Raw genomic sequence first — 20,786 nt, 5'->3', positions numbered from 1 at the left:
GACTTTCAAGCCTCAACCATGAGAATCTCTTTGCATAACCATTATGCTATCTACTCCCACCCTAAACTCCCATTTTTAAAGAAATATTTATTTATTGGGTAGAGACAGAAACTGAGAGGAGTGAGGAGAAAGAAGGAGAGAGACAGAGACACCTGCAGCACTATTTCACCACTTGTAACGGTTTCCCCTTGCAGGTGGGGACTAGGAGTCTGAACCTGGATCCTTGTACATTGCAACATGTGCACTCAGGCAGGTGCACCACTACTTGGTCCCTAAACTCTGGATTTTTTTTTTTTTTTTTAACATCCAACTTCTCTTGAAGTGTTCTCTTTCCTCTGAAGACAGTTATTTTGGACACTTATATTAAAGCAACCATCACATAACATTTAACATCTTTTTTCAAATGGATCAGTCTTACTTATGTATGGTGAATTTACTGAAATCAGGAATTATTTGGGTGCCTACTTTACTATGCCTCATCCTCATCAGGTTCAAACCCTGATATCACTTGGGGAATGCTGTGGTGTCTCTGCCTCTCTTTTCTGTATGAATGAAAAAGTTGGCCTAGAACAGTAAAGCCCCAGTGCTACCAAAAACAAACTAACAAAGAAACAAATCACCCTTCTGGAAAGATTTGACCTAGGCTTATACCTTAGTTTGCATCCAAAGTGTTTATTAATTGATGGCCTCAGAGCTGACTTGACTCCTCTGGTAATTGGGAGGATCCTGGCTACTACCTGTTGGGCAAATTCCAGTGGCAAAGCTCTCCTTCTACTTTAAATGTTTCCCTGGGGTCAGGGAGAGAGCTTACCAGGTAGGACATATGCCTTGCCATGTGTGTGGTCCATGTTGGAGTCATGGCACCATATGGGAGGGACCATTGCACCAAAGGAAGCTCTGGTGCTGTGATATCTCTGTCTCTCTGTGTGTATATGTTAGAATGAAAACTTGACCTGGGAGCAGTAAATCTTGCATGCAGGTCCTGACTGCTAAGAAAAGAAAAAAAAAGTTTCTTTGTATGGTAAGATGTTATTTGAAATTTATGTTGTTATATGTGTTCATAGATTTGTAGGAATTCACTTTCTAAAATTTGTCATGGAACATGAGTATCACAGATGTAAAAATTAATTTTATAAAATAGAATTAAAAAAAAAGAATAGTATACCTGCTTTGGAGATGGAACAAGGGAGAGAGTAAAATTTGGTTTGTATCTTTTTATTTATTTGTTTACCTTTTTGCCTCCAGGGTTATCGCTGTGACTCAGTGCCTGCACTACGGAATCCTTTGCTCCTGGAGGCTATTTTTTCCCTTTTGTTGCCCTTGTTGTTATTATTATCGCTGTTGTCATTGTTGTTGGATAGGACAGAAAGAAACTTTTCTTTTATTTGTAAATGTAAATTCATGAAATTAGGACATTTATTCTCTAGCTGAGTTTACTGTTTGCAGATTTCTTCCCCGTACTTATAAGGCTTACGATGTAGGAGATAGCTATAAGACAAGTCATCAACAAAATACAAAGAGGACATGGTGCCATAAAAGGAAATAACAGTGTTCTATGGGAGATGAGGGCACATGACTTAGATGGAAGTGAGTCAGTCAGGAAGAACTTCACTGGAGAGGCCTTTTTTTTTTTTAAATTTCAGATAGAGACAAAGTTGTGAGAGAGAGGAGAGGAAGGAACACTACAGCATCGCCCCACTGTTTATAAAGCTGCCATGCATGGTGGTCCTGTATGGTTCTGGAGATTTGAACCTAGGTTCTTGTACTGGGGAACATGTGAGTAGAAGTTAAGCAAGGTAAAGAGTGGACGAAAAAAGAAAAAAAACAAAAACCTTTTAAGCAGAGCCCTTTTTAAAATTGAGAATTTAGGCTCAGCCAGAGTGTGAATAGGTAAAAGGATTGCTACCTGGATTGAAAGAGTGGGAATGAAGTATTCGCTCCAGTCTTCACAGCAAATCTGCTGGTTAGGAACCCTTACAAACTCCAAGAAAGCCCAGACTATTGTTTGACATAAATCTAGACTAGTTTCTTCATTTCATAGATGGGAGATAATTTTGACAATTTAAGAGATTTGTCACAAGCCTCTGTCAGTAATGAACTATCTAAGGCTCAGATACAAAGCTAGCTGTGAACAGCTCTCCTTCCCCATTGTCTTCCCCCTTACCCCCCCTTTTTTTAAACCACCAGGATTATTGGTGTAGCTCGGTGCCTACACAAAATATTCCAGTGTCCCCTCCCCTTTTTTAAATTCTCTTCATATGAATAGCACAGCATTGACCAACAGTTGTATTGAATTGTGATTCTTGCCACTCACTATCGATGTCCTGGGAGAGGTAACAAATAAACCTGAAAAATAGTACAAGATGATATGTTGTGTTTAGCAGATGAGAGAACACAGGGGAAGGTGACTGCTTAGGGATGGTTAACGAAAGCGGTTGCATTGACCTCTGGAGGCTAGAACCAGAGCACAGAGTTTTAGAGTTGTTAGGGAGGAAATAATTGTAAGCTGCTTTTTAAATTAATATTATTAGTGATTTAATAATGATCGACAAGGTTGTGGAATAAGAAGGATACAATTTCATACAACTCCCACCACCAGAGTTCTGTTTCCCATCCCCTCCATTGGAAGCTTCCTTATTCTTTATCCCTCTGGGAATATGGACCAAAGATCTTTATAGAGTGCAGAAGGTGGAAGGTCTGGCTTGTGTAATTGCTTCTCTACTAGACATGGGTGTTGACAGGTCAATCCATACCCCTAACCCTGTTTCTTTCTTTTCTTAGTGGGATAGGGCTCTGGGGAGGTGGGGTTCCAGGACACATTGGTGAGGTCGTCTGCCCAGAGAAGTCAGGTTGCTGTCATGGTAGCATCTGCACTTGGTGGCTGAAAAGCAGTAAGATATAAAGCAGAGCAAATTGTTTAATAATCATGGATCTAAATATAAAATATAGCAGATGAGATTTGGGGTCTTCATGTTGGAAGAAGTTAGAAAGTCTATTTTTGGGTGTATTCCAAGGGGTCCATGACTTCATGAATTTTTGCCTGAGCCTGACAGCTAGGATGCAGGTGACCTAAAAGTATTGTTTGGGAAGCTGTTGCCAGAGCTGGGAATAGGACTAGAAAGCTGGATCAGGGCAGAGAGTAGTTCCCAAATATGGGGAAAAGTATATAAATACTGTTAACTGTAAACCCCATTGATGTGGCCTAGGGCCCATGTCTATTCATATTTAACACAGGAGTCTGTGTAACCTCTGCATCCCTGTCAGTCTAAGCTCACATTCCACGGTTATAGATAGGAACATTCTAGGCTGCACTCATTTCAGGACCAGTCTTCCTCGAGTGGCAGACTCCCTCCAGAGAGTGGGGCAGTTTCTACCATTGTTGTTCCAGATTGAGGGCAAGGTCCTGTAGAGGTTCACAAGAGGGTTTACGATGTTCATGGTGGAGAAGACCAGTGATGGTGGAAAGAGGGATCTGTTAGATGTCTAGGCCCATCATATCTTATGTGGGAATGCCAGGATTACCTTACTAGGGCCCCAGGTGATGGGGTGGCCTGATAGCAACCAAAAAGGCCATCATTAAAGTGTGCTGATCTCTTGCCCTTATCCTGTTAGCTGCTTTTTTTTTTTTAATATTTATTCCCTTTTGTTGCCCTTGTTTTATTGTTGTTATTGTTGTCATCGTTGTTGGATAGGACAGAGAGAAATGGGGAGAAGAGGGGAAGACAGAGAGGAGGAGAGAAAGATAGACACCTGCAGACCTGCTTCACCACCTGTGAAGCGACTCCCCTTCAGGTGGGGAGCTGGGGGCTTGAACCCAGATCCTTATGCCCGTCCTTGTGTTCGCTTAACCCGCTGCGCTACCGCTGGACTCCCTTGTAAGCTGCTTTTTAAGATATTCCAAGTGTGCTGAAGTGAGGACTATTTTGTTTGTAAGCCTAGTGGAAGAAACCACTGCGGGGGGCATACAAAAGGGTAGAGGGGCAGGTATTAGAAAAAAGAACTGGTTCCAGTTTCAGTCTAGGGAAGTGTACTGCCAGAGAATTCTCAGCTTTTCCAAGAAGACTCTTTAAAAACTACCACACCAGGGGGTTGGGCGCTAGTGCAGCGGTTAAGCGCACATGGCACAAAGCGCAAGAACCAGCGTAAGGATCCCGGTTCCAGCCCCAGCTCCCCACCTGCAGGGGAGTCACTTAATAGGTGGTGAAGCAGGTCTGCAGGTGTCTGTCTTTCTCTTCCCTCCTCTCTCAGTTTCTGTCTGTCCTATCCAGGAACAACAAATGACGTCAACAGCAACAATAATAACCACAACAAGGCTACAACAAGAGCAACAAAAGGGGGAAAAAATGGCCTCCAGGAGCAGTGGATTCATGGTGCAGGCACTGAGCCCTAGCAATAACTACCATACCAATTCGAAAGTAACTGTAGGACTTTTGAGATTATGCAGATTTCAGAAGCTCTAGGCCTGCTATATATGGTGAGCCCTGGCTCTGTGAATATCTTTTCTCCTTCCTCCAACCAGAGCCATTTAAACACACACACATAGCTTTTTTGCTCAAATCAAGGGTCTAGGTAGCATCATTTTTATCTATATTACATAACCAAAGGGCACTGATACCTGGTATCCAGTAGCTTTTTCTTTTTAGTGGATTTGACAGGCAGAACACAGGCCAGCTATACCTTTTGGAGGAGACTTACTATTAGGTGAAACAGCTTTGGAAAGTGCCTCACCACATTTGTCTGTTTGCTCAGACTGTCCTGTGTCCCCTAAAGTCCCCACAGTGTAACATTAAAGGTTAAACTGTGTGGTGAGGGAGTTTAGGAAACCAGGTAGAGATACCCATGCACATAGCCCCAGGAAAGGGTCAGTATGCCAACTTACTAATAAATAAACTCATTCATTAGCACACTGCTGAGGCTTGAGTGTGGCCATGTAGGCCTCTGCTTTCTTGGCTTTAACTGGAGGCAAAGTTAGGGAAATAAGCTACATGAAAGTCTCCTTTGGGATTCCTTTATAGCAGCCAGAGTGACAAACCTGCCCAAGTACCCGCTAGTCTTCATTGAATTCAAAATCAAATTCGCTCTGCACAGCTAGTAAACTACCATGAGGGAGAAGTAAGTCCAAAACACAACTGGCATTGTCACGAAGGCCTAAACAGCAAGTGAGACAGGATGTTAGAGCTGCCAGTACATGGCAGCAGGTCAACATCAGGAATAACAAGAATTTTCCCTCCCAGACTTAGGCTGAGAGGAGGAAAGCATGGCAAAGAAAATGTTGTTCCTTTGAACTCTGTGGGCAGTGTTGTCTTCCTTCTTGTCTGATCTAACAGGAAGAGGCTTTTGGTGCTCTGCTGCTATGAGTGCAAGAAGCAGCCAGACACTGCCCTGCAAGACACTGTAGCTTGTGGGTAGGGGGGCCTCAGGCTTCATTCCAGCTTTTCTGTTCTCTACTGTGCAACTTTAAATTTACTTAATTTCCTCAGAACATCCATCTTTTCTGTAAGATGAGGACAGTTAGGCTGGACAGATGGTGAGTGCAGATGCATCTTACAGTGACAATTCTCATATAAATTATAATGATGATAATCATTATTTATTTGCCATAAGGCAGAGTTTATATCTTAGCCCCCTATATTTGACTTCGAGTCAGTGACCCTTTTTTTCCTTTACTTTGCCATCTGAATTATTTACTCTCCTTATATATAGAATAGGTCAATCTTATTTATGAGCCACTGGAATCACAGAGACAAGGATAGTACTGTATAGTCTAAAGCCTTGGTAATAAATTATCAATTTAAGACCATGATCAAGTGGCTAGGGGAAATAGATTAACTGGTGGAACATCAGGTTTACATGCCTGAGGTTCCCGGTTCAACTTTTGGTTCCTTATGTACCAGAATGGTACTTTGGCTTGTTTCTTTGTCTCTTTTCTGTCTCATGTGAAACTCTGTCTGATATGTAATAAATAAATAAGCAATAAACAAATCTTTTTAGAAAGGAACATCACCAAACTTGGAAGGGACAACTCGAATTGCTCTGAAACAGTGTAGTTTATGCACAGATCAACTCCATACTCAGAGTTGATATTTTACTTAGTAAATATTTTTAAATGAACTATTAAATCATTTAATACTGGAAAATTTTAATTACTATATTGTCTGCTATTACATGTGTGTGTAGCTAGGGCCTCACACATGTGTGATTTAACAGCTTAGGGCACTTTTGCATTCAGATGGAGAAAAAGACATCATAGCATTAAAGCTTCTTTGGTGGCATAGTGATTCCCACGTAGGGTTGGGACTGGAAATTGGCCTGCAAACATGACAAGGCATGATCCTTAACCAGTGAGCTGTTTGTCTGACCCAGTATTGTCTCTTTTTTGAAAGACTTAAAAGCAGACTTTATTGGACCAGCAAAGTAGCTTACCTGTGTATTTCACCTGCTTTGCCACGTATTCAGCCTGAGTTTGAACCTGACTCTCATATATTAGAGGAAGTTACAGTGATAGGGCATCTCTCTCTCTTTTCTTAAATTTTATTTTATTTCCTAGAACAGAGAGAAATTGAGGGGGAGGGGGAGAAAAGGAAGGAGACTAAGAGACATCTGCAGTCCACTCATGAAGTATTGCCCCTACAGGTGGGGCTGGGGGCTTGAGCCTGGATCCTTGTGCATGATAATATGTGCACTTTAACCAGGTGCTCCATCATCTGGCCCCTTCCCTTTCTCTTTCTATGTGATAACAATCTGGAGTGGTCAAGCCACAGTAACAACAATTTTTTTTTTTTTAAGCAGTTTTAGGTTTGTACCATAATTGAGCAAAGAGTGCTTCTTTTAAAGGTTTTTTTTTTTTTTTAAGTGTTTTGGTTCTTAAGAGCAATTTTAATTTTTTCAACCTTAGTATTACTTTATTGAGGTAATGTTTGTTTACAGAATTGCTGTTGTCACTAGGGTTCAGTTCCATGTTACTCCAACATAGGTGGCAGTAAATTGGTCATGGAAGTTTCCTTCTTTATCCTCTACTCTCCACAGAACAGCACAATTATGAAGTTGAATCAGTCAAAATGTACTTTGACCTCTCCACAGCTAATGTAAGCATTTGTGAGGAAATGAGACACATTGGAGACACATTGTTCTTTTGCTTAGTCTTAGTATTCTCTATTGTTGTGGAATAGTTTACTTAATAACTTAAACATTATTGTGTAGTAAGAGCCTTGTGTTGGCTTTTTTTTTTTCTTTCTGGATGATTGAAGAGGTCTTGAGAGCTCTAAACTATATTTCTCAGGTTGTCTTCTATGAGTTGAACTTCAGTTGCTAGGCTATTATCTTTGTGTCTATTCTAAGTACATTTTTACTTTCTTTACCTGTTGAACTGCAAGCAGATACTTTTTGTTGTTTCAGGTATGCTTGCTTCAAGTTAGCTAGTCTTTCCCCTTATGACTTCTAGTGTACAAACAATTTTGAAACATATTACTATCTTTCTGAAGATTAAATGGCTAAATGGCTGAGTAAATGGAGTCTGTTTTGGTTATGAGATAAGATAGAAAACTTTAGTATCAGATTTAGTATCAGATTATCATAGTTCAGTTTTAACTTTTGACATTACATTTGTAATGCTGGGCAAATTACTTTTCTAAGACTCAAGTTTCCACAGTTTTAAAATGGGAACAATAAAGGTACTAGCCTTATATTGTTATTGAAAGGATAAAATAAAATATCTAGGGAGCCAGGTGGTGGCGCAGCGGGTTAAGCACACATGGTGCAAAGCGCAGGGCTGGCGTAAAGATCCTGGTTCAGGTTCAAGCCCTGGGCTCCCCACCTGCAGGGGATTCACTTCACAGGTGGTGAGGCAGATCTGCAGGTGTCTATCTTTCTCTCCCCCTCTCTTTCTACCCCTTCTCTCTCCATTTCTATTCAAAAACAATGACAGCAATAACAATAATAACTATAACAACAACTATAAACAACAAGGGCAACAAAAAGGCAAAAAATTAAATAAATAAAATACGATATCTAAATCATATAGGACAGTATCTGACTCTTAGTTTTGTTAGCTGTTAATTATAGCACTTGCCCATTTTTTTCTATTTAAATATTTTTGTTGTTGTTCTCTTCCTGTTAATCATGTCTAGAACAGGAAAAATTGCTGGGTAAGTAGAATTCAGTCTAGAATAGATGTTAAATAATAACTGTTAGATAAACTTGTGGAATCTATCTTCACTGATGTCTAAATGATGGCACCACTTGGATGTCATGGGATGACCGTGGCCTCTGGATTAAATGTAGAATTGGAGTTGAAATCTTTTCACCTCTATCCTTTTGTAACAGAAATAAGTGTTTCCTCAATCTAGAAATATTGTGTATAGGGGCCAGAAGATAGCTCACTTGGTAGGGCATGTACCTTCCCTTACATGCTATCTGGGTTGGCAGCACATAGGAGTGTTACTTCCTCAGGAGAAAACTCTGGTGCTGTGGTGCCTCCCTTTCTTTCTATTTTTTTGTCTTTGTATCTGAAATTAAAAGAATGAAAAGAAAAATAATAAATAAAAAAGCTTTATTTAAAAAATAATGAAAAGAAATAAGTTGACCAGGAGCAATGAAATTGCTTATGTGTGAGCTCCCCTGCTTACAAAAAAAAAAAAAAAGAAGAATGTATAGAATGCTATTATTGTGGGAGACTTTACTATTTACATCAAAAGAATACATATTCTTTTACATGTGTTGATTATATATAGGATTCTTAAGCTGTTCCCTAGGGTTGACTTAGGGAGAGGAACTAGGTGGCTAAGGGATACCAGTTGGAAGACTTTGTAGGGATGGGTGGTGTGTCCCCTCCCACCACCCCTGTTGAGTGCATACTTTGCCATGTGCAAAGATCTGGGTTCAAGCCCCGGTCCCCCACCTGCATGGGTAACGATTTACAAATGGTGAAGCTGGTCTGTAAGTGTCTATCTTTTTATCTCTCTCACTCTCTCTCTGTCTCCCCATCCTCATATTCTCTCTGTTCTATCTAATAAAATAGGAATAAAAGTGGGAGCAGGTGGTGGTGCACCTGGTTAAACGCACACATTACAGTGTGCAAGGACCCGGGTTCAAGCCCCTGGTCCTCACCCACGGGGGAAGCTTCACAACTGGTGAAGCAGTGCTGCAGGTGTCTCTCTGTCTTTGTCCCTCTCTCCTTCCCTTCCTCCTCTCTTGATTTCTCTTTGTCTCTATCCAATAATAAATAAATTTTTTTTAAAAAAGTCCACCGAGAGTGGTGGATTTATTATACAGGCACCAAGACCCAGTGATAATCCTGGTGACAATAAAAAAAAAAAAGAGGAAGATTATTAAAGAAGTGTGTAGGGTTCGGGGGTCAGAATGCTGATCTGTATATTCTAGGCAACTGATATCTACGTGGGCGTTAACCTGCTTTTTCGTTAAGGACAAACACAAAGTTCTTCATTTCAAGTGTACTTTTCTGTACCTAAACTTCTTTGGGAATTTGATTCACAAATGTAGTGAAAAAATTAATCAGGTTTTGGGGGCCAGGCGGTATAGCGCAGTGGGTTAAGCGCACATGCCGCAAAGCGCAAGGACCGGCATAAGAATCCCCTCAGGCTCCCCACCTGCAGGGAAGTCGCTTCACAATCGGTGAAGGTCTGCAGGTGTCTGTCCTTCTCTCCCCCTCTGTCTTCCTCCTCTCCATTTCTCTCTGTCCTACCCAACAACAACGACAGCAACAATAATAATAACGATGATAAACAACAAGGACAACAAAAGGGAAAAAATAGCCTCCAGGAGCAGTGAATTCGTAGTGCAGGCACCAAACTCCAGCGATAACCCTGGAGGCAAAAAGGAAAAAAAAATGAGGTTTTTTTTAGACAGTTGGATGTGGTACTTATGAATTAGTAAAACCCTGTGGGTGAAATTCTTGTTTTCTCAGCAAAATACATGAAAACTGATCATTTGTATTTTATAACTTTAGCTATATGTGATGAAATTTGCCATAGAACTTTATACCTGAAAGTGTCTTATGCCAGTTATATATTGAACTGACTAGTCAAGTGTATGTTTTAGGAATAACTAAAATCTCCTCTCCTCTCATTTGGAAGATTTGAATCCATATTTCTAAACAGTGAATATCAGCAAAATTAGGTCCAGACTGTAACACATTACTGGTTCTATATTTCTCTAAAATCAAATGCACACATTAGATTATACTTCTGGATTGCACTGTTCTTAATATTGTAATCCTACTAAAATAAATATTTGCTGAATTTTTATCATTATTTTCCTGGTATATTTTTCTGTTTCTTATGCTTGTCTCCAGCCCCCCCCCCCCCCATTGCAGCATTCATATTCCTTTACATGGGTTAAATCCTTTCATAGCTCTGCCTTTGTTCCTAACGTTCCATCTACCAAAAATCTTTCTCTTTTATCTCTATCTCTCTAGCTTTAGCCCATCTTTTCAAATCCCAGGTACAGTGTTTCATTTTCCAATACGCTTTCTCTGATCCCATTTAGCCAAAAGTAATCTTTTCAAACTCCATTGCACTTTGTGTTCCTCTTGGGACACTTAACCACATTCTCTTTTAGAGCTATTTGTATAGGGCTTGTTTTATTACCCCTAAGAGACTAACTACTCCTTGGAAATTTGGCTCTTTTTAGCCATCACTCTTTTTCCTTTCTTTCCTTCTTTCTTCCCACCCCCTCCTACCCCCAGGTTTTTCACTGAGACTTTGCACTAGCATAATTCTGCCATTCCCTGGGTTTCTTCCTTCCTTCCTTCCTTCCTTTCTTTCTTTCTTTTCTTTCTTTCTTTCTTTCTTTCTTTCTTTCTTTCTTTCTTTCTTTCTTTTCTTTCTTCTCTCTCTCTCTTTCTCTTCTAAGACACAGGATGAGAGAGAGAGAAGAAGACAAGACACCACAGCACCACTCCACTAGTCATCGAGTTTCCCCTTTGTGAACCAGATCCTTGAACCCAGGCCTTTTAACCCAGATCCTTATGCATAGGTAAAGTGTGCACCCTACCAGGTGAACTATCTCCTGGTCCCATTAACTCCTCTTATCCCTACAACATTCAACCATATACCCTCAAGTTATGTTCATTTGAGTGAATTAAGCATCATATAGCATCTTGAAAGCTTCTTCATCTATCTTTTCAACTCAGATAACCATTTGAACAAACTGGTATGAAACAGGAAACACACTCCATGTTGATATAGTAAGAAAATTTATTGTCTGAGAAAATTAGTACCTTTTAAAGCTCAGAGGGCAGGTGTATTAACAAACTACAGAATTTTCAAAGAAGTGGAGAATTTCCATTACATCATTATTGCTGTTGATGAATTGACCTCTGATGACACTTAAGCATCAAAACATAGTGTCTTTTTTTTTTTTTTTTAATAGAGTGTCTTTTCAGGAAAAGGCTGATGTAAGTGATTTGATTAAATTTAAGAAAAATCTTGGGTTGGGCAGAGATAGCTAATTGACTGAGCATAGAACTTGCATGCCTGAGATTCTAGGTTTGATCCTCAACACTGCCACTTGTCACTACCTAAGTAGTCCTCTATCTCCTAATAAAAGTTTTTTTGTTTGTTTGTTTATTGCTTGGGCTCAGTGCCTGCATGACAAAGCCATCACTCCCATCTTTATTTTATTTTTATTTATTTGATAGGACAGAGAGAAATTGAGAGGGGTGGGTTGAGATGGGGCATCATACACACATACACACACACCTGCACCTGCTTCACCACTTGTGAAACTCCCTCCTGCAAGTGAGGGGCAGGGGCTCGAGCCTGGATCCTCACTCATGGTATTCTATATACTTAATTGGGCATGCCACTGCCTGGCCCCTAAAAAATGTGTTTCCATTTTTTAAATATATATAATTATTATTATATATATATAAAGATTTCTAGCTCCCCCTAGTTTATATTGCCTTAGAATAGTCTGTAGCTTGTAAAGTAACCAGACCTTTCCCATAGATCTATTTTTATTGTTATGAAGTGTTATTTCTTGGGCACTTAATGGGTTCAGAGATTACAAATTTAGAATCACAGTATATTCCCAAGATTGGTAGGGACACCAGAGATTATATAGCCAACATTCTTGTCAGATTACTGAGTTTCCATTATGTATTTATTCATCCTTTATTAAAATAGAAAAATTCTTTACATGGTTAGATCATTCATTCCATCATTTGAATTATCAGATGCTTCCTTGTAAGAAAATTTTGGCTTTCTATATTCAATGTTAAATAATTCTTTCTTCCTCTATCACTGAGCCTTTGATTTTTTAAAAATATTTTTATTTACTTACTATTGGATAGAGACAGAAATTGAGGGGAGGGAGATAGAGAAGGAAAGAGACAGAGAGACACCTGCAGCCCTGCTCCACCACTTGTGAAGCTTTCCCCACTGCAGCTGGGGACCAGGGGCTTGAACCTGGGTCCTTGTACACTGTAAAGTGTATGCTTAACCAGATGTGCCACTGCCTGGCCTAAACCTTTGATTCTGATAGTAGTTCTTGACCAGTCTAATCACTTTTCTACAATACTTAAGGCATCTACCCTATTTTTCTCAAGATGAAATGTCTTCTAATCTTTTATCTCTTCCTTTTGTCTCTTAAAATATAATTTTCAAAATTATGGTCAGTATCCCAAGTAGAGTTCAATCTATACTGAGTAGAACCAAAAAAAGAAAAAGAAGAACAATAACAAAAAACTTACTCTGGACTTCAAAGATAGGATATTTCTCTTATTATATCATTATATATAACATCAGTTTAATTTAGATCATCATCCTTTTGACTACCTTTGAACAAACACTACTAGTCAATAAGACTTTTTTACACACAGCTACACCTAACCTGTACTAGTATTTCTTTTATTATAAGTGAGCTACCCCAAAAATTAACCTAAGACTGACCCCTATGCATGTACAGGACTGCTTAGTGACTGTTCCAGCCCAATTCTTTTATTTTTCTGGGTGCTTTTTATTTTTTTATCATTTTATTGGGAGGGGGGCTAATGGTTTATAGTACAGTTATTGACACATGGATAAAATTTCTCATCTCACCATGATAAGTGTTTGCAAACTGTCAACCCCAATTTAAGTCCTTTTCCATCATTCTCTAGTTCTTGGTGGGTGGGGTGGGGAGGGGGTATGGAGAGGGAAAAGAGAAACCATAGCACTGCTTTACCATTCATGGAGTTCTCCCATGCCATTCATGATGCCACCCACACATGGCACCTAGCTTCAAACCCACGGTCCCAGGCATGGGAAGTTTGCTCTCTACCAGGTAAGTAAACCCCTGGCACATACAATTGTTCTTTCAGATCCAATTGAAGAACACTTCTCAAATTCTTCCTATTATATTGAACCCATTCAAACTGCCTCTTGAAATATTTTTGGTTCATGGATAGTTCATCCAGCATATTTGTCTTCATGCCCAGCTTCTTGTCATCTGTGAATATGATAACTATGTTTTCTTTTCTCCTTCTTAATCTTTAACGGAGATGTTAAGGCAAGCCATGCTGGAATTAATCCATTATACCTTGCCATTACTAGTAGACTTTAATGTATTCCACAGCTTCAGTGCTAGCAGGATTAATTTGTATAGAGATGGAATTATCATTTTAGACCAAATAATCCATAATCCTGGTAAGAATTTAAATGTTCTTATGAATGAAATTGGGGGATTTAGCTTAGAGGCAGAGCACATACTTTGCCTGTATGAAGCCCTAAGTTTAGTCTTCCACATCAAAAACAAAGAACAAGAAATAAACGGTATGAAACTAGAAACTAGCTTGGGAAATTGGTGATGCTGTTTATATTTCTGTATGTAATTACATATAACATTATTTAAATATAACATATTTCTTACACATTGTCAATGCAAGATCTTCAACAGAGAGCTCTCTAGACTGATCATACAGATGAAGAGACAGAAAGAGAGGAGAAATACCACAGCACTGGAGCTTTCCCTGGTGCCATTGTACCTCCTCTGTGGTATCAGGACTTGAACCAGGTCCATGCACATGATCTGTACGGTGAACTATTTCTCCAGCCCTATACAAATTGTACTTAAAATGTTCCATAGCTATATATGCTAGAAGCTTTAAAAAAAAAATCAAATGCTATAATACTATATTCACTTTTACAAACTACTGTAGTATTAGGCAAAAAACTTTCCTTTTTTAGGACTTTAATCAGTAAAATGAAAGATTCACACTTGCTTACTCCCTAACAACTAAATGTGTTCTCTTTCTATGTGAGGGACCCTTCTGAGGTGCTCTAGATCTATATGTTTTGGGTGGTGTTTATGTAGATGCATATAATATGCAAAAATACATTGAGCTGTAAGATTTGTATTCGTAGTATCTACCTTGTACCTTAATAAAATGACTTTATTTAAAAAAGTAAACCCATAGTGTTATTTGTAATTGGATTCGTTTCATTGAAGATGTCTTTAAAATTTAGATGGAAAAGAGTTCTTCCAGTATTTTCCTCTAAGTATCTGATAGTTTCTGGTCTAATATCCAAGTCTTTAATCCACTTGGAATTTACTTTTGTGTTTGGTGAAACATAGTGGTTCAGTTTCATTCTTCTGCACGTTTCAGCCCATTTTTTCCAACACAATCTGTTGAAGAGACTCCCCTTTCCCCATTTAATAGTCTGGACATTTGTCAAAGATTAGATGTCCATAGGTGTTGGGGATTACTTCCGGGCTCTCAATTCTATTCCACTGGTCAGTGTGTCTATTTATGTTCCAGTACCAAGCAGTTTTGATGACAATGGCTCTATAATACAATTTGAGGTCTGGGAATGTGATGTCTCCAGTTCTGTCCTTCTCAAGATTGTTTTGGCAATTCTAGATCTTTTCTGGTTCCAGATAAGCATCTGTAGCATTTGTTCTATTCTCCTAAAAAAGCAAATCCAATTACAAAGAAGACTAAGGTAAGAATAAACCAATGGCACTACATCAAATTAAAAAGCTTCTGCACAGCAAAAAGAAACCAAAACCCAAACAAATGACCCCTCACAGAATGGGAGAAGATCTTTACATGTCATACATCACACAAGAGGCTAGTAACCAAAATATATAAAGAGCTCGCAAACTCAACAACAAGAAAACAAATGACTCTATCCAAAAAATGGGGAGAAGACATGGACAGAATATTCAACACAGAAGAGATCTGAAAGGCCAACAAACATGAAAAAATGCTCCAAGTCATTGCTTGCTCCTGTGAGGATGTCATGCATCAGAAAAGGTAGCAGCAACAAATGCTGGAGAGGTTATGGAGACAAAGAAACCCTCCTGCACTGCTGGTGGGAATGTCATTTGGTCCAACCTCTGTGGAGAGCAGTCTGGAGAACTCTCAGAAGGCTAGAAATGGACCTACCCTATGATCCTGCAATTCTTTTCCTGGGGATATATCCTAAGGAACCAAACTCACCCATCCAAAAAAAGATCTCTTCCTCCGGGGACAGAGTATATATGTTCCGCTGTAGGACAGAGAGAAATGGAGAGAGGAGGGGAAGACAGAAAGAGGGAGAGAAAGATAGACACCTGCAGACCTGCTTCACTGCCTGTGAAGAGACTCCACTGCATGTGGGGAGCCTTGCGCTTCATGCCATGTGCGCTTAACTCACTGTGCTACCACCTGACTCCCTAAAAAAACAAAACAAAACTCTGTATACCTATGTTCATAGCAGCACAATTTGTAATAGCCAAAACCTGGAAGCAGCCCAGGTGTCCAGCAACAGATGAGTGGCTGAGCAAGTTGTGATCTATATATACAATGGAATACTACTTAGCTGTTAAAAATGGTGGTTTCACCATTTTCAGCCCATCGTGGATGGAGAAAAATCCATGGATTGAAGAAATCATGTTGAGTGAGATAAGTCAGAAACAGAAGGATGAATATGGGATGATCTCACTCTGAGGCAGAAGTTGAAAAACAAGATCAGAAAAGTAAACACTGAACTTGAACTGGAGTTGGTGTATCGCACCAAAGTAAAAGACTCTGGTGTGGGTGGGTAGTGGGGAGAGTACAGGCCCAAAAAGGATGGCAGAGGACCTAGTGGGGGTTGTATTGTTATGTGGAAAACTGAGAAATGTTATGCATGTACAAACTATTGTATTTACTGTCAAATGTAAAACAATCCCCTAATAAATTTTTAAAAAATTAATAAAATAAAAAATTTTACCCTGAAATCACTTAGATGAGTAGAATGTGTATTGTGAAAAATGTAAGTAGGGGGATGGGTGGTGGCACACCAAGTAGAGAGGCTTATTACAGTGCACTAGGACCTGGGTTTAAGCTCCCTGCTCCCACTTGCAGGGGGGAAGCTTCACAAGAGGTGAATCAGTGTTGCAGGTGTCAATCTCCCACCCTCCTCTCTCAATTTCTTTGTCCAACATTAATAAATAAAATATTTTTTAGAAATGTAATTAACCAATGACTATGCCTTTTTCCCATGCAGGATGTGTCTAGTCCGAATGAAACAGGAAGGCCGGAGTGGAAAGTACATGTGTCGTATTATAGTTCATTTTATGTGGGAGGATGTTGAGCAGCGTGGCAGAGTCATGGGGGTAAGTGAGTGCTTATAAGTGATCCTTAAAAATGCCAGTAAGAGATTACCTGACTTGAGTTGAAGGTTTATTTGTCCTAGAATAGACTTGCAGATTTCTGTGAAAGGGCTACTTCAATGTCAAGTGGTAATTCATTTAGAATCACTTCTGCCTTTGTGGAAACTGACATGCCATAGACACCTTGTTTATGTGATTGCACATGTTGTCTTGTTTTGCTAGTGTGAGGATACCCTGTCTGTTGAGGTAAGATTATAAGACCCAAATAAATCATGACAGGAGAGATGGATCTAGTAAATAAAAGAAATCAAGTAATAGTTATATGCCTTTGACATCAACTCAATGTTTCAAACAGTCTTCCTCTAGATGGAAAGATCATGGTTTGGAGTCTGTATTGTCCTCAGGAACTAAGCTCTGCTGGAAATTAAACCATTAGATCCAGACTGTCCTAAACCTGAATGATTAAACACGTCAAAGGTTTTTGACTCCTGGATCATTGCAACCTTTTAGTTTCTGACTTTTAGATCTCCCTCTCCCTCTCTCTGTCAGAACACTACTTATATCTGGCTTATGTTAGTGCCAGGGAGTGCACCTGAAACTTCAGAGTCTTAGGCATGAAAGACTTTTGCATAACCACTATGCAGTCTTCCTGGTTGGCCCTCCACATATAACTCCATCACAATATTCAGCTCTTTGGGCCTTCTCTTGTGTTACTTTATAGTGTCCCTTGTACTTGATTATTAGCTGTATGAAGTCAGGAAACCTGCCTACCTGTCTTACCCATAGATTTTTTCATTTCTGCTTAAGCATTACATTTGCTCCATTTCACAGTCCCAGGGTACTCCTTTTTTTTCTTTCTCTTTTTCTTTTCCCCAGATAGAGGGTGAGAGACAGAGAAAGCACAGAAGCCACAGCAACACTCTACTGCTTGTGTTGCTTCCCCTTTGCATGTTGCTCCCATGTGATGGCTGACAGTTTGAACCCAAGTCCTTGTACATGGTAAAATGTGCATTCTACCAGATGAGACATCTCCCAACCTCTATCTATAACCTTTTGCTTACATGTCAACAGTGGCTGAATATATCATTCATTGAATGAAAACAAATTGAACTTTAGCCTCTGACATTGTTTTAAAGTCAGCTTACTTAACAGAAAGTCATTTAAAATCATCTGTAGTCTTTGGTACAGGTGTACATTAGTACAGTTGTGTAGGAATTAGTACTCCATCTCCCTCAGTCTAGATTATTCAAGATATGATGCCATCCTATAGGAAAATGTGTTGGGTGAGAAATCTTGTTAAATATACTCTGCTTCATTAGGCTTGGGGATGAGGTCAGAGAGTCTATATTTGTAAAAAGTTTCCTGGTAATGGTAAATGTCATTAGTGGAGCAAATTTATTGATGGGGCAACAATACTTTGAATAGTAAGGTTTTAGATGATCTGTTTTTCTTAAGTATACATCTTTAAATTTGCCTTCACAAAGAGAAATGTGAAGGTTAAGTTCAGTTACAAAGACTAAGTAAAAAGTGGTATTTAAAAATAAAAGAAATTTAGAAGACTTGGGGAATTAATATTTCTACTCTAAGTCACTTGTTCCCTCCTCCCTTTTCAAATTGCATAGTATAAATATGTTTTTATAGGCAAGAAAATGATATATCAACCACTTCTAAGTTATGAGTGTGTGTTCATGTGTAGAAAGAATATCAATCTTCTGAGAGTATACAATCTAAAGAAAGGCATGAGACTAGAAAAAAGTGTAGGCAGTAGTATGCCAGTCTGACTTGTCGAATCAGCCTGGTTGGAAAATTCTTTGTGCCTCAGTTTACTCAGAAATATACAGGTTAGGTTGGAGGAGGGGTAGACAGGTTACATAATTTCTAGGTTTCTTTTCCAGCTTTGAGAATCTTTGGTTTAGGGGTGGTAATTTGCAAATCTGTCTTTGTTATTTGGTATCCCAGGTGTACATCTTTAAGAAAATTCATAAAAAGTAGAATTTGTAATACTAATCAAGACTTCTCATGCCAAAGATTTTTAGAGGCCATTAGTTTACTTAGGGGGATTAGTGTATGTGGAAATAACAAGAATTAAGAAAGCCACTGTGAATAAATGACTAATCTGTAAATTGAATCAAGAAGTTCTTTAGAATTAGAATTTCAGTCTCACTTGATGGGAGAAAATTCCCTCTTACAAAATCACTTTTCATCAGTTTATTAGGAATCTGACCTTAGTGAAAAAATAAGACAAATTCATATGTCATCAGTGAAGCTGATATAAAAAGCATTAAATCTGAAGTTACAAAAAATCAGATCAGTAATTTAGAGTGTTCTGAGATTTAAGATAAACATTATTTGATATTTAAACATATAAATTAGCTGTGGAAATAAAGCTCATTATATCACCTCATCTGGTCTTGTTTTATTTCATTAACTGGTTCTTAAAAACCTTTGTGAGCTGAGTTGCAGCTGAAAAGGTTGGAGACCATTTTTCCTTGGGCCCTTGCCTCACTTCTGAGTGTTGGTAAGAGCAGAGAACTAAGACTTGACACAGCTGTAATAACAGACAGAGCTTCTGGCCTCAGCATTTTCTCCTGGTCCAGGCAGATTTCAGATGTAAATTTCTCTTAGCCTCTCCTATTAATGAAGTAAGTTTCTTTTGCTGGATTTGCAGCCAGGTGTGTCCAGTCTTGTGGCTCACTGGGTGCTTTACTTAATTTTTCCATTTGTGATATTTCAACCAAACTTAAAAAACAAGCATAAAAATTAGCTCAAGGTAGTGGCTCAAAGTGTTAATGGTAACCTTAGGCTTGCCAAATGACTTCCTCTCAGCTCTGCCCTGCCAGACATCTCCACCTTGTGGCTTACACTGAGCAGGTTTAAGCTTTCCAAGCTATGGAAGCAAAGTGGGAAGGGATAGGGGTGGGCTGTAGTTAATAAAATTAAAATTTAAGAGAGAGAGAGAGAAATTACAAATTCACCCTGATTTGTCCGTGGTCCCTGACTTGCCAGCTGCCTCAGCAGGACTTCAGATGGTTTCTTACAAGCACTATTCCAGACAAAGAATCCTCCTAGTCTTTTGCTCTGTGTAGTAGATACTACAGGTGGACTAGGAAGAGGCAGAGAGCAGTGGGATGAAGTGGATTCCTTTGTAAAATTCTGCATTGCTTTTCAGAAGAACCATTTTGCTTTTCAGAATCCTCTGTGATTCATACTCCAGATTACCTTTCCAAACTCATTTCCCCTAACTCTTCTTGAACATTAAGTATACGAAACCTTCTAGCACATGTACCTGGCACATAGTATGTGCTCAGTAGACATCACAGTTCCTTTTTGTTTCATATACATTTGGCTTCAGCTTTGCTGCTCCTGCCTTGTGTCTTTCCTCATGTGATATATATATATATATATATTTCTTTTAGCCCACCTACAATTTCTCCACTCCAAATAGGAATTCAATCCAAGTTTCTCCTAGCTAAATTAATCTATATGTGTCCTTCTTCTGGCTTATTTATTTATTTATTTTTGTATTATCATTGTTTATGTTGACCATCTTCTAGGTATGTACTTATAGCTATATAGTATCTCCTCCAAATAAATTCTAGTACCCTCTAAAATATATTTTTATATTTAAAAGTATATATTTTTCCACTCCTTTTGATTTCCTGTAATTCTTAGCATACACCTGAGTTAGGAAATACAACGTTATAAGTATAGGTCTATGTAGATCATTCCTATTAAATGAGATAAGGAGACTAATATCCTGTTGTCCTGCACAGAATGCCTAGCATAGTTACCTCTTAGATAATTGTTGGCTGAACAGAGGTTTTTGCTTTTCCATTATTAATGTCTAGCCAACACTGTTTCACAGATATTGACTTAATGACTGATATCTTCTGTTGTCATTGTTTTTCTTTTCCTCTAGTGAATGATATCTCACCTGTATTCTATTTCTCTGATACGTCCCCTTAAAAAAGATAAAAGCTTAATTTTTCTGTCTCATTAATTCCATGGATTTCTCATACTCATACTTTTATTTTGCTTTTCTGGCTAAATGAACCTTAGCATGTTAGACTGAATGCCTCAGTGATTCTCTCAGTTAGTGGTTCTCAGTCTGAAGGGGCTCAAGTGTGTATATTTTGAAAAGTCTACTGATGCATATCCCAGGTTAAGGACCATAGATCTTATCTCACTGCCTCATTTCTGTAGTGAGGAAA

At 38.9% G+C, this 20,786-nt stretch overlaps 1 protein-coding gene across 3 annotated transcripts in view; it reads left to right on the top strand.

Annotated features, from left to right (window-relative positions):
• Positions 1-20,786, top strand: part of LOC103113137 (ubiquinol-cytochrome-c reductase complex assembly factor 1) — a 116,129-nt gene that overhangs the window by 51,882 nt on the left and 43,461 nt on the right. For all 3 annotated transcript variants that reach the window (XM_060188841.1, XM_016187953.2, XM_007522644.3), the window contains one exon: positions 16,470-16,578. In XM_060188841.1, the coding sequence (XP_060044824.1) occupies positions 16,470-16,578 (109 nt within the window). The remainder of the gene's footprint in view (positions 1-16,469; positions 16,579-20,786) is intronic.

Source organism: Erinaceus europaeus, chromosome 1 (assembly GCF_950295315.1).
Source record: "Erinaceus europaeus chromosome 1, mEriEur2.1, whole genome shotgun sequence".
Taxonomy (NCBI): domain Eukaryota; kingdom Metazoa; phylum Chordata; class Mammalia; order Eulipotyphla; family Erinaceidae; genus Erinaceus; species Erinaceus europaeus.
The sequence above is the reverse complement of the archived record's forward strand: the minus strand, read 5'-3'. Positions and strand labels throughout refer to the sequence as shown.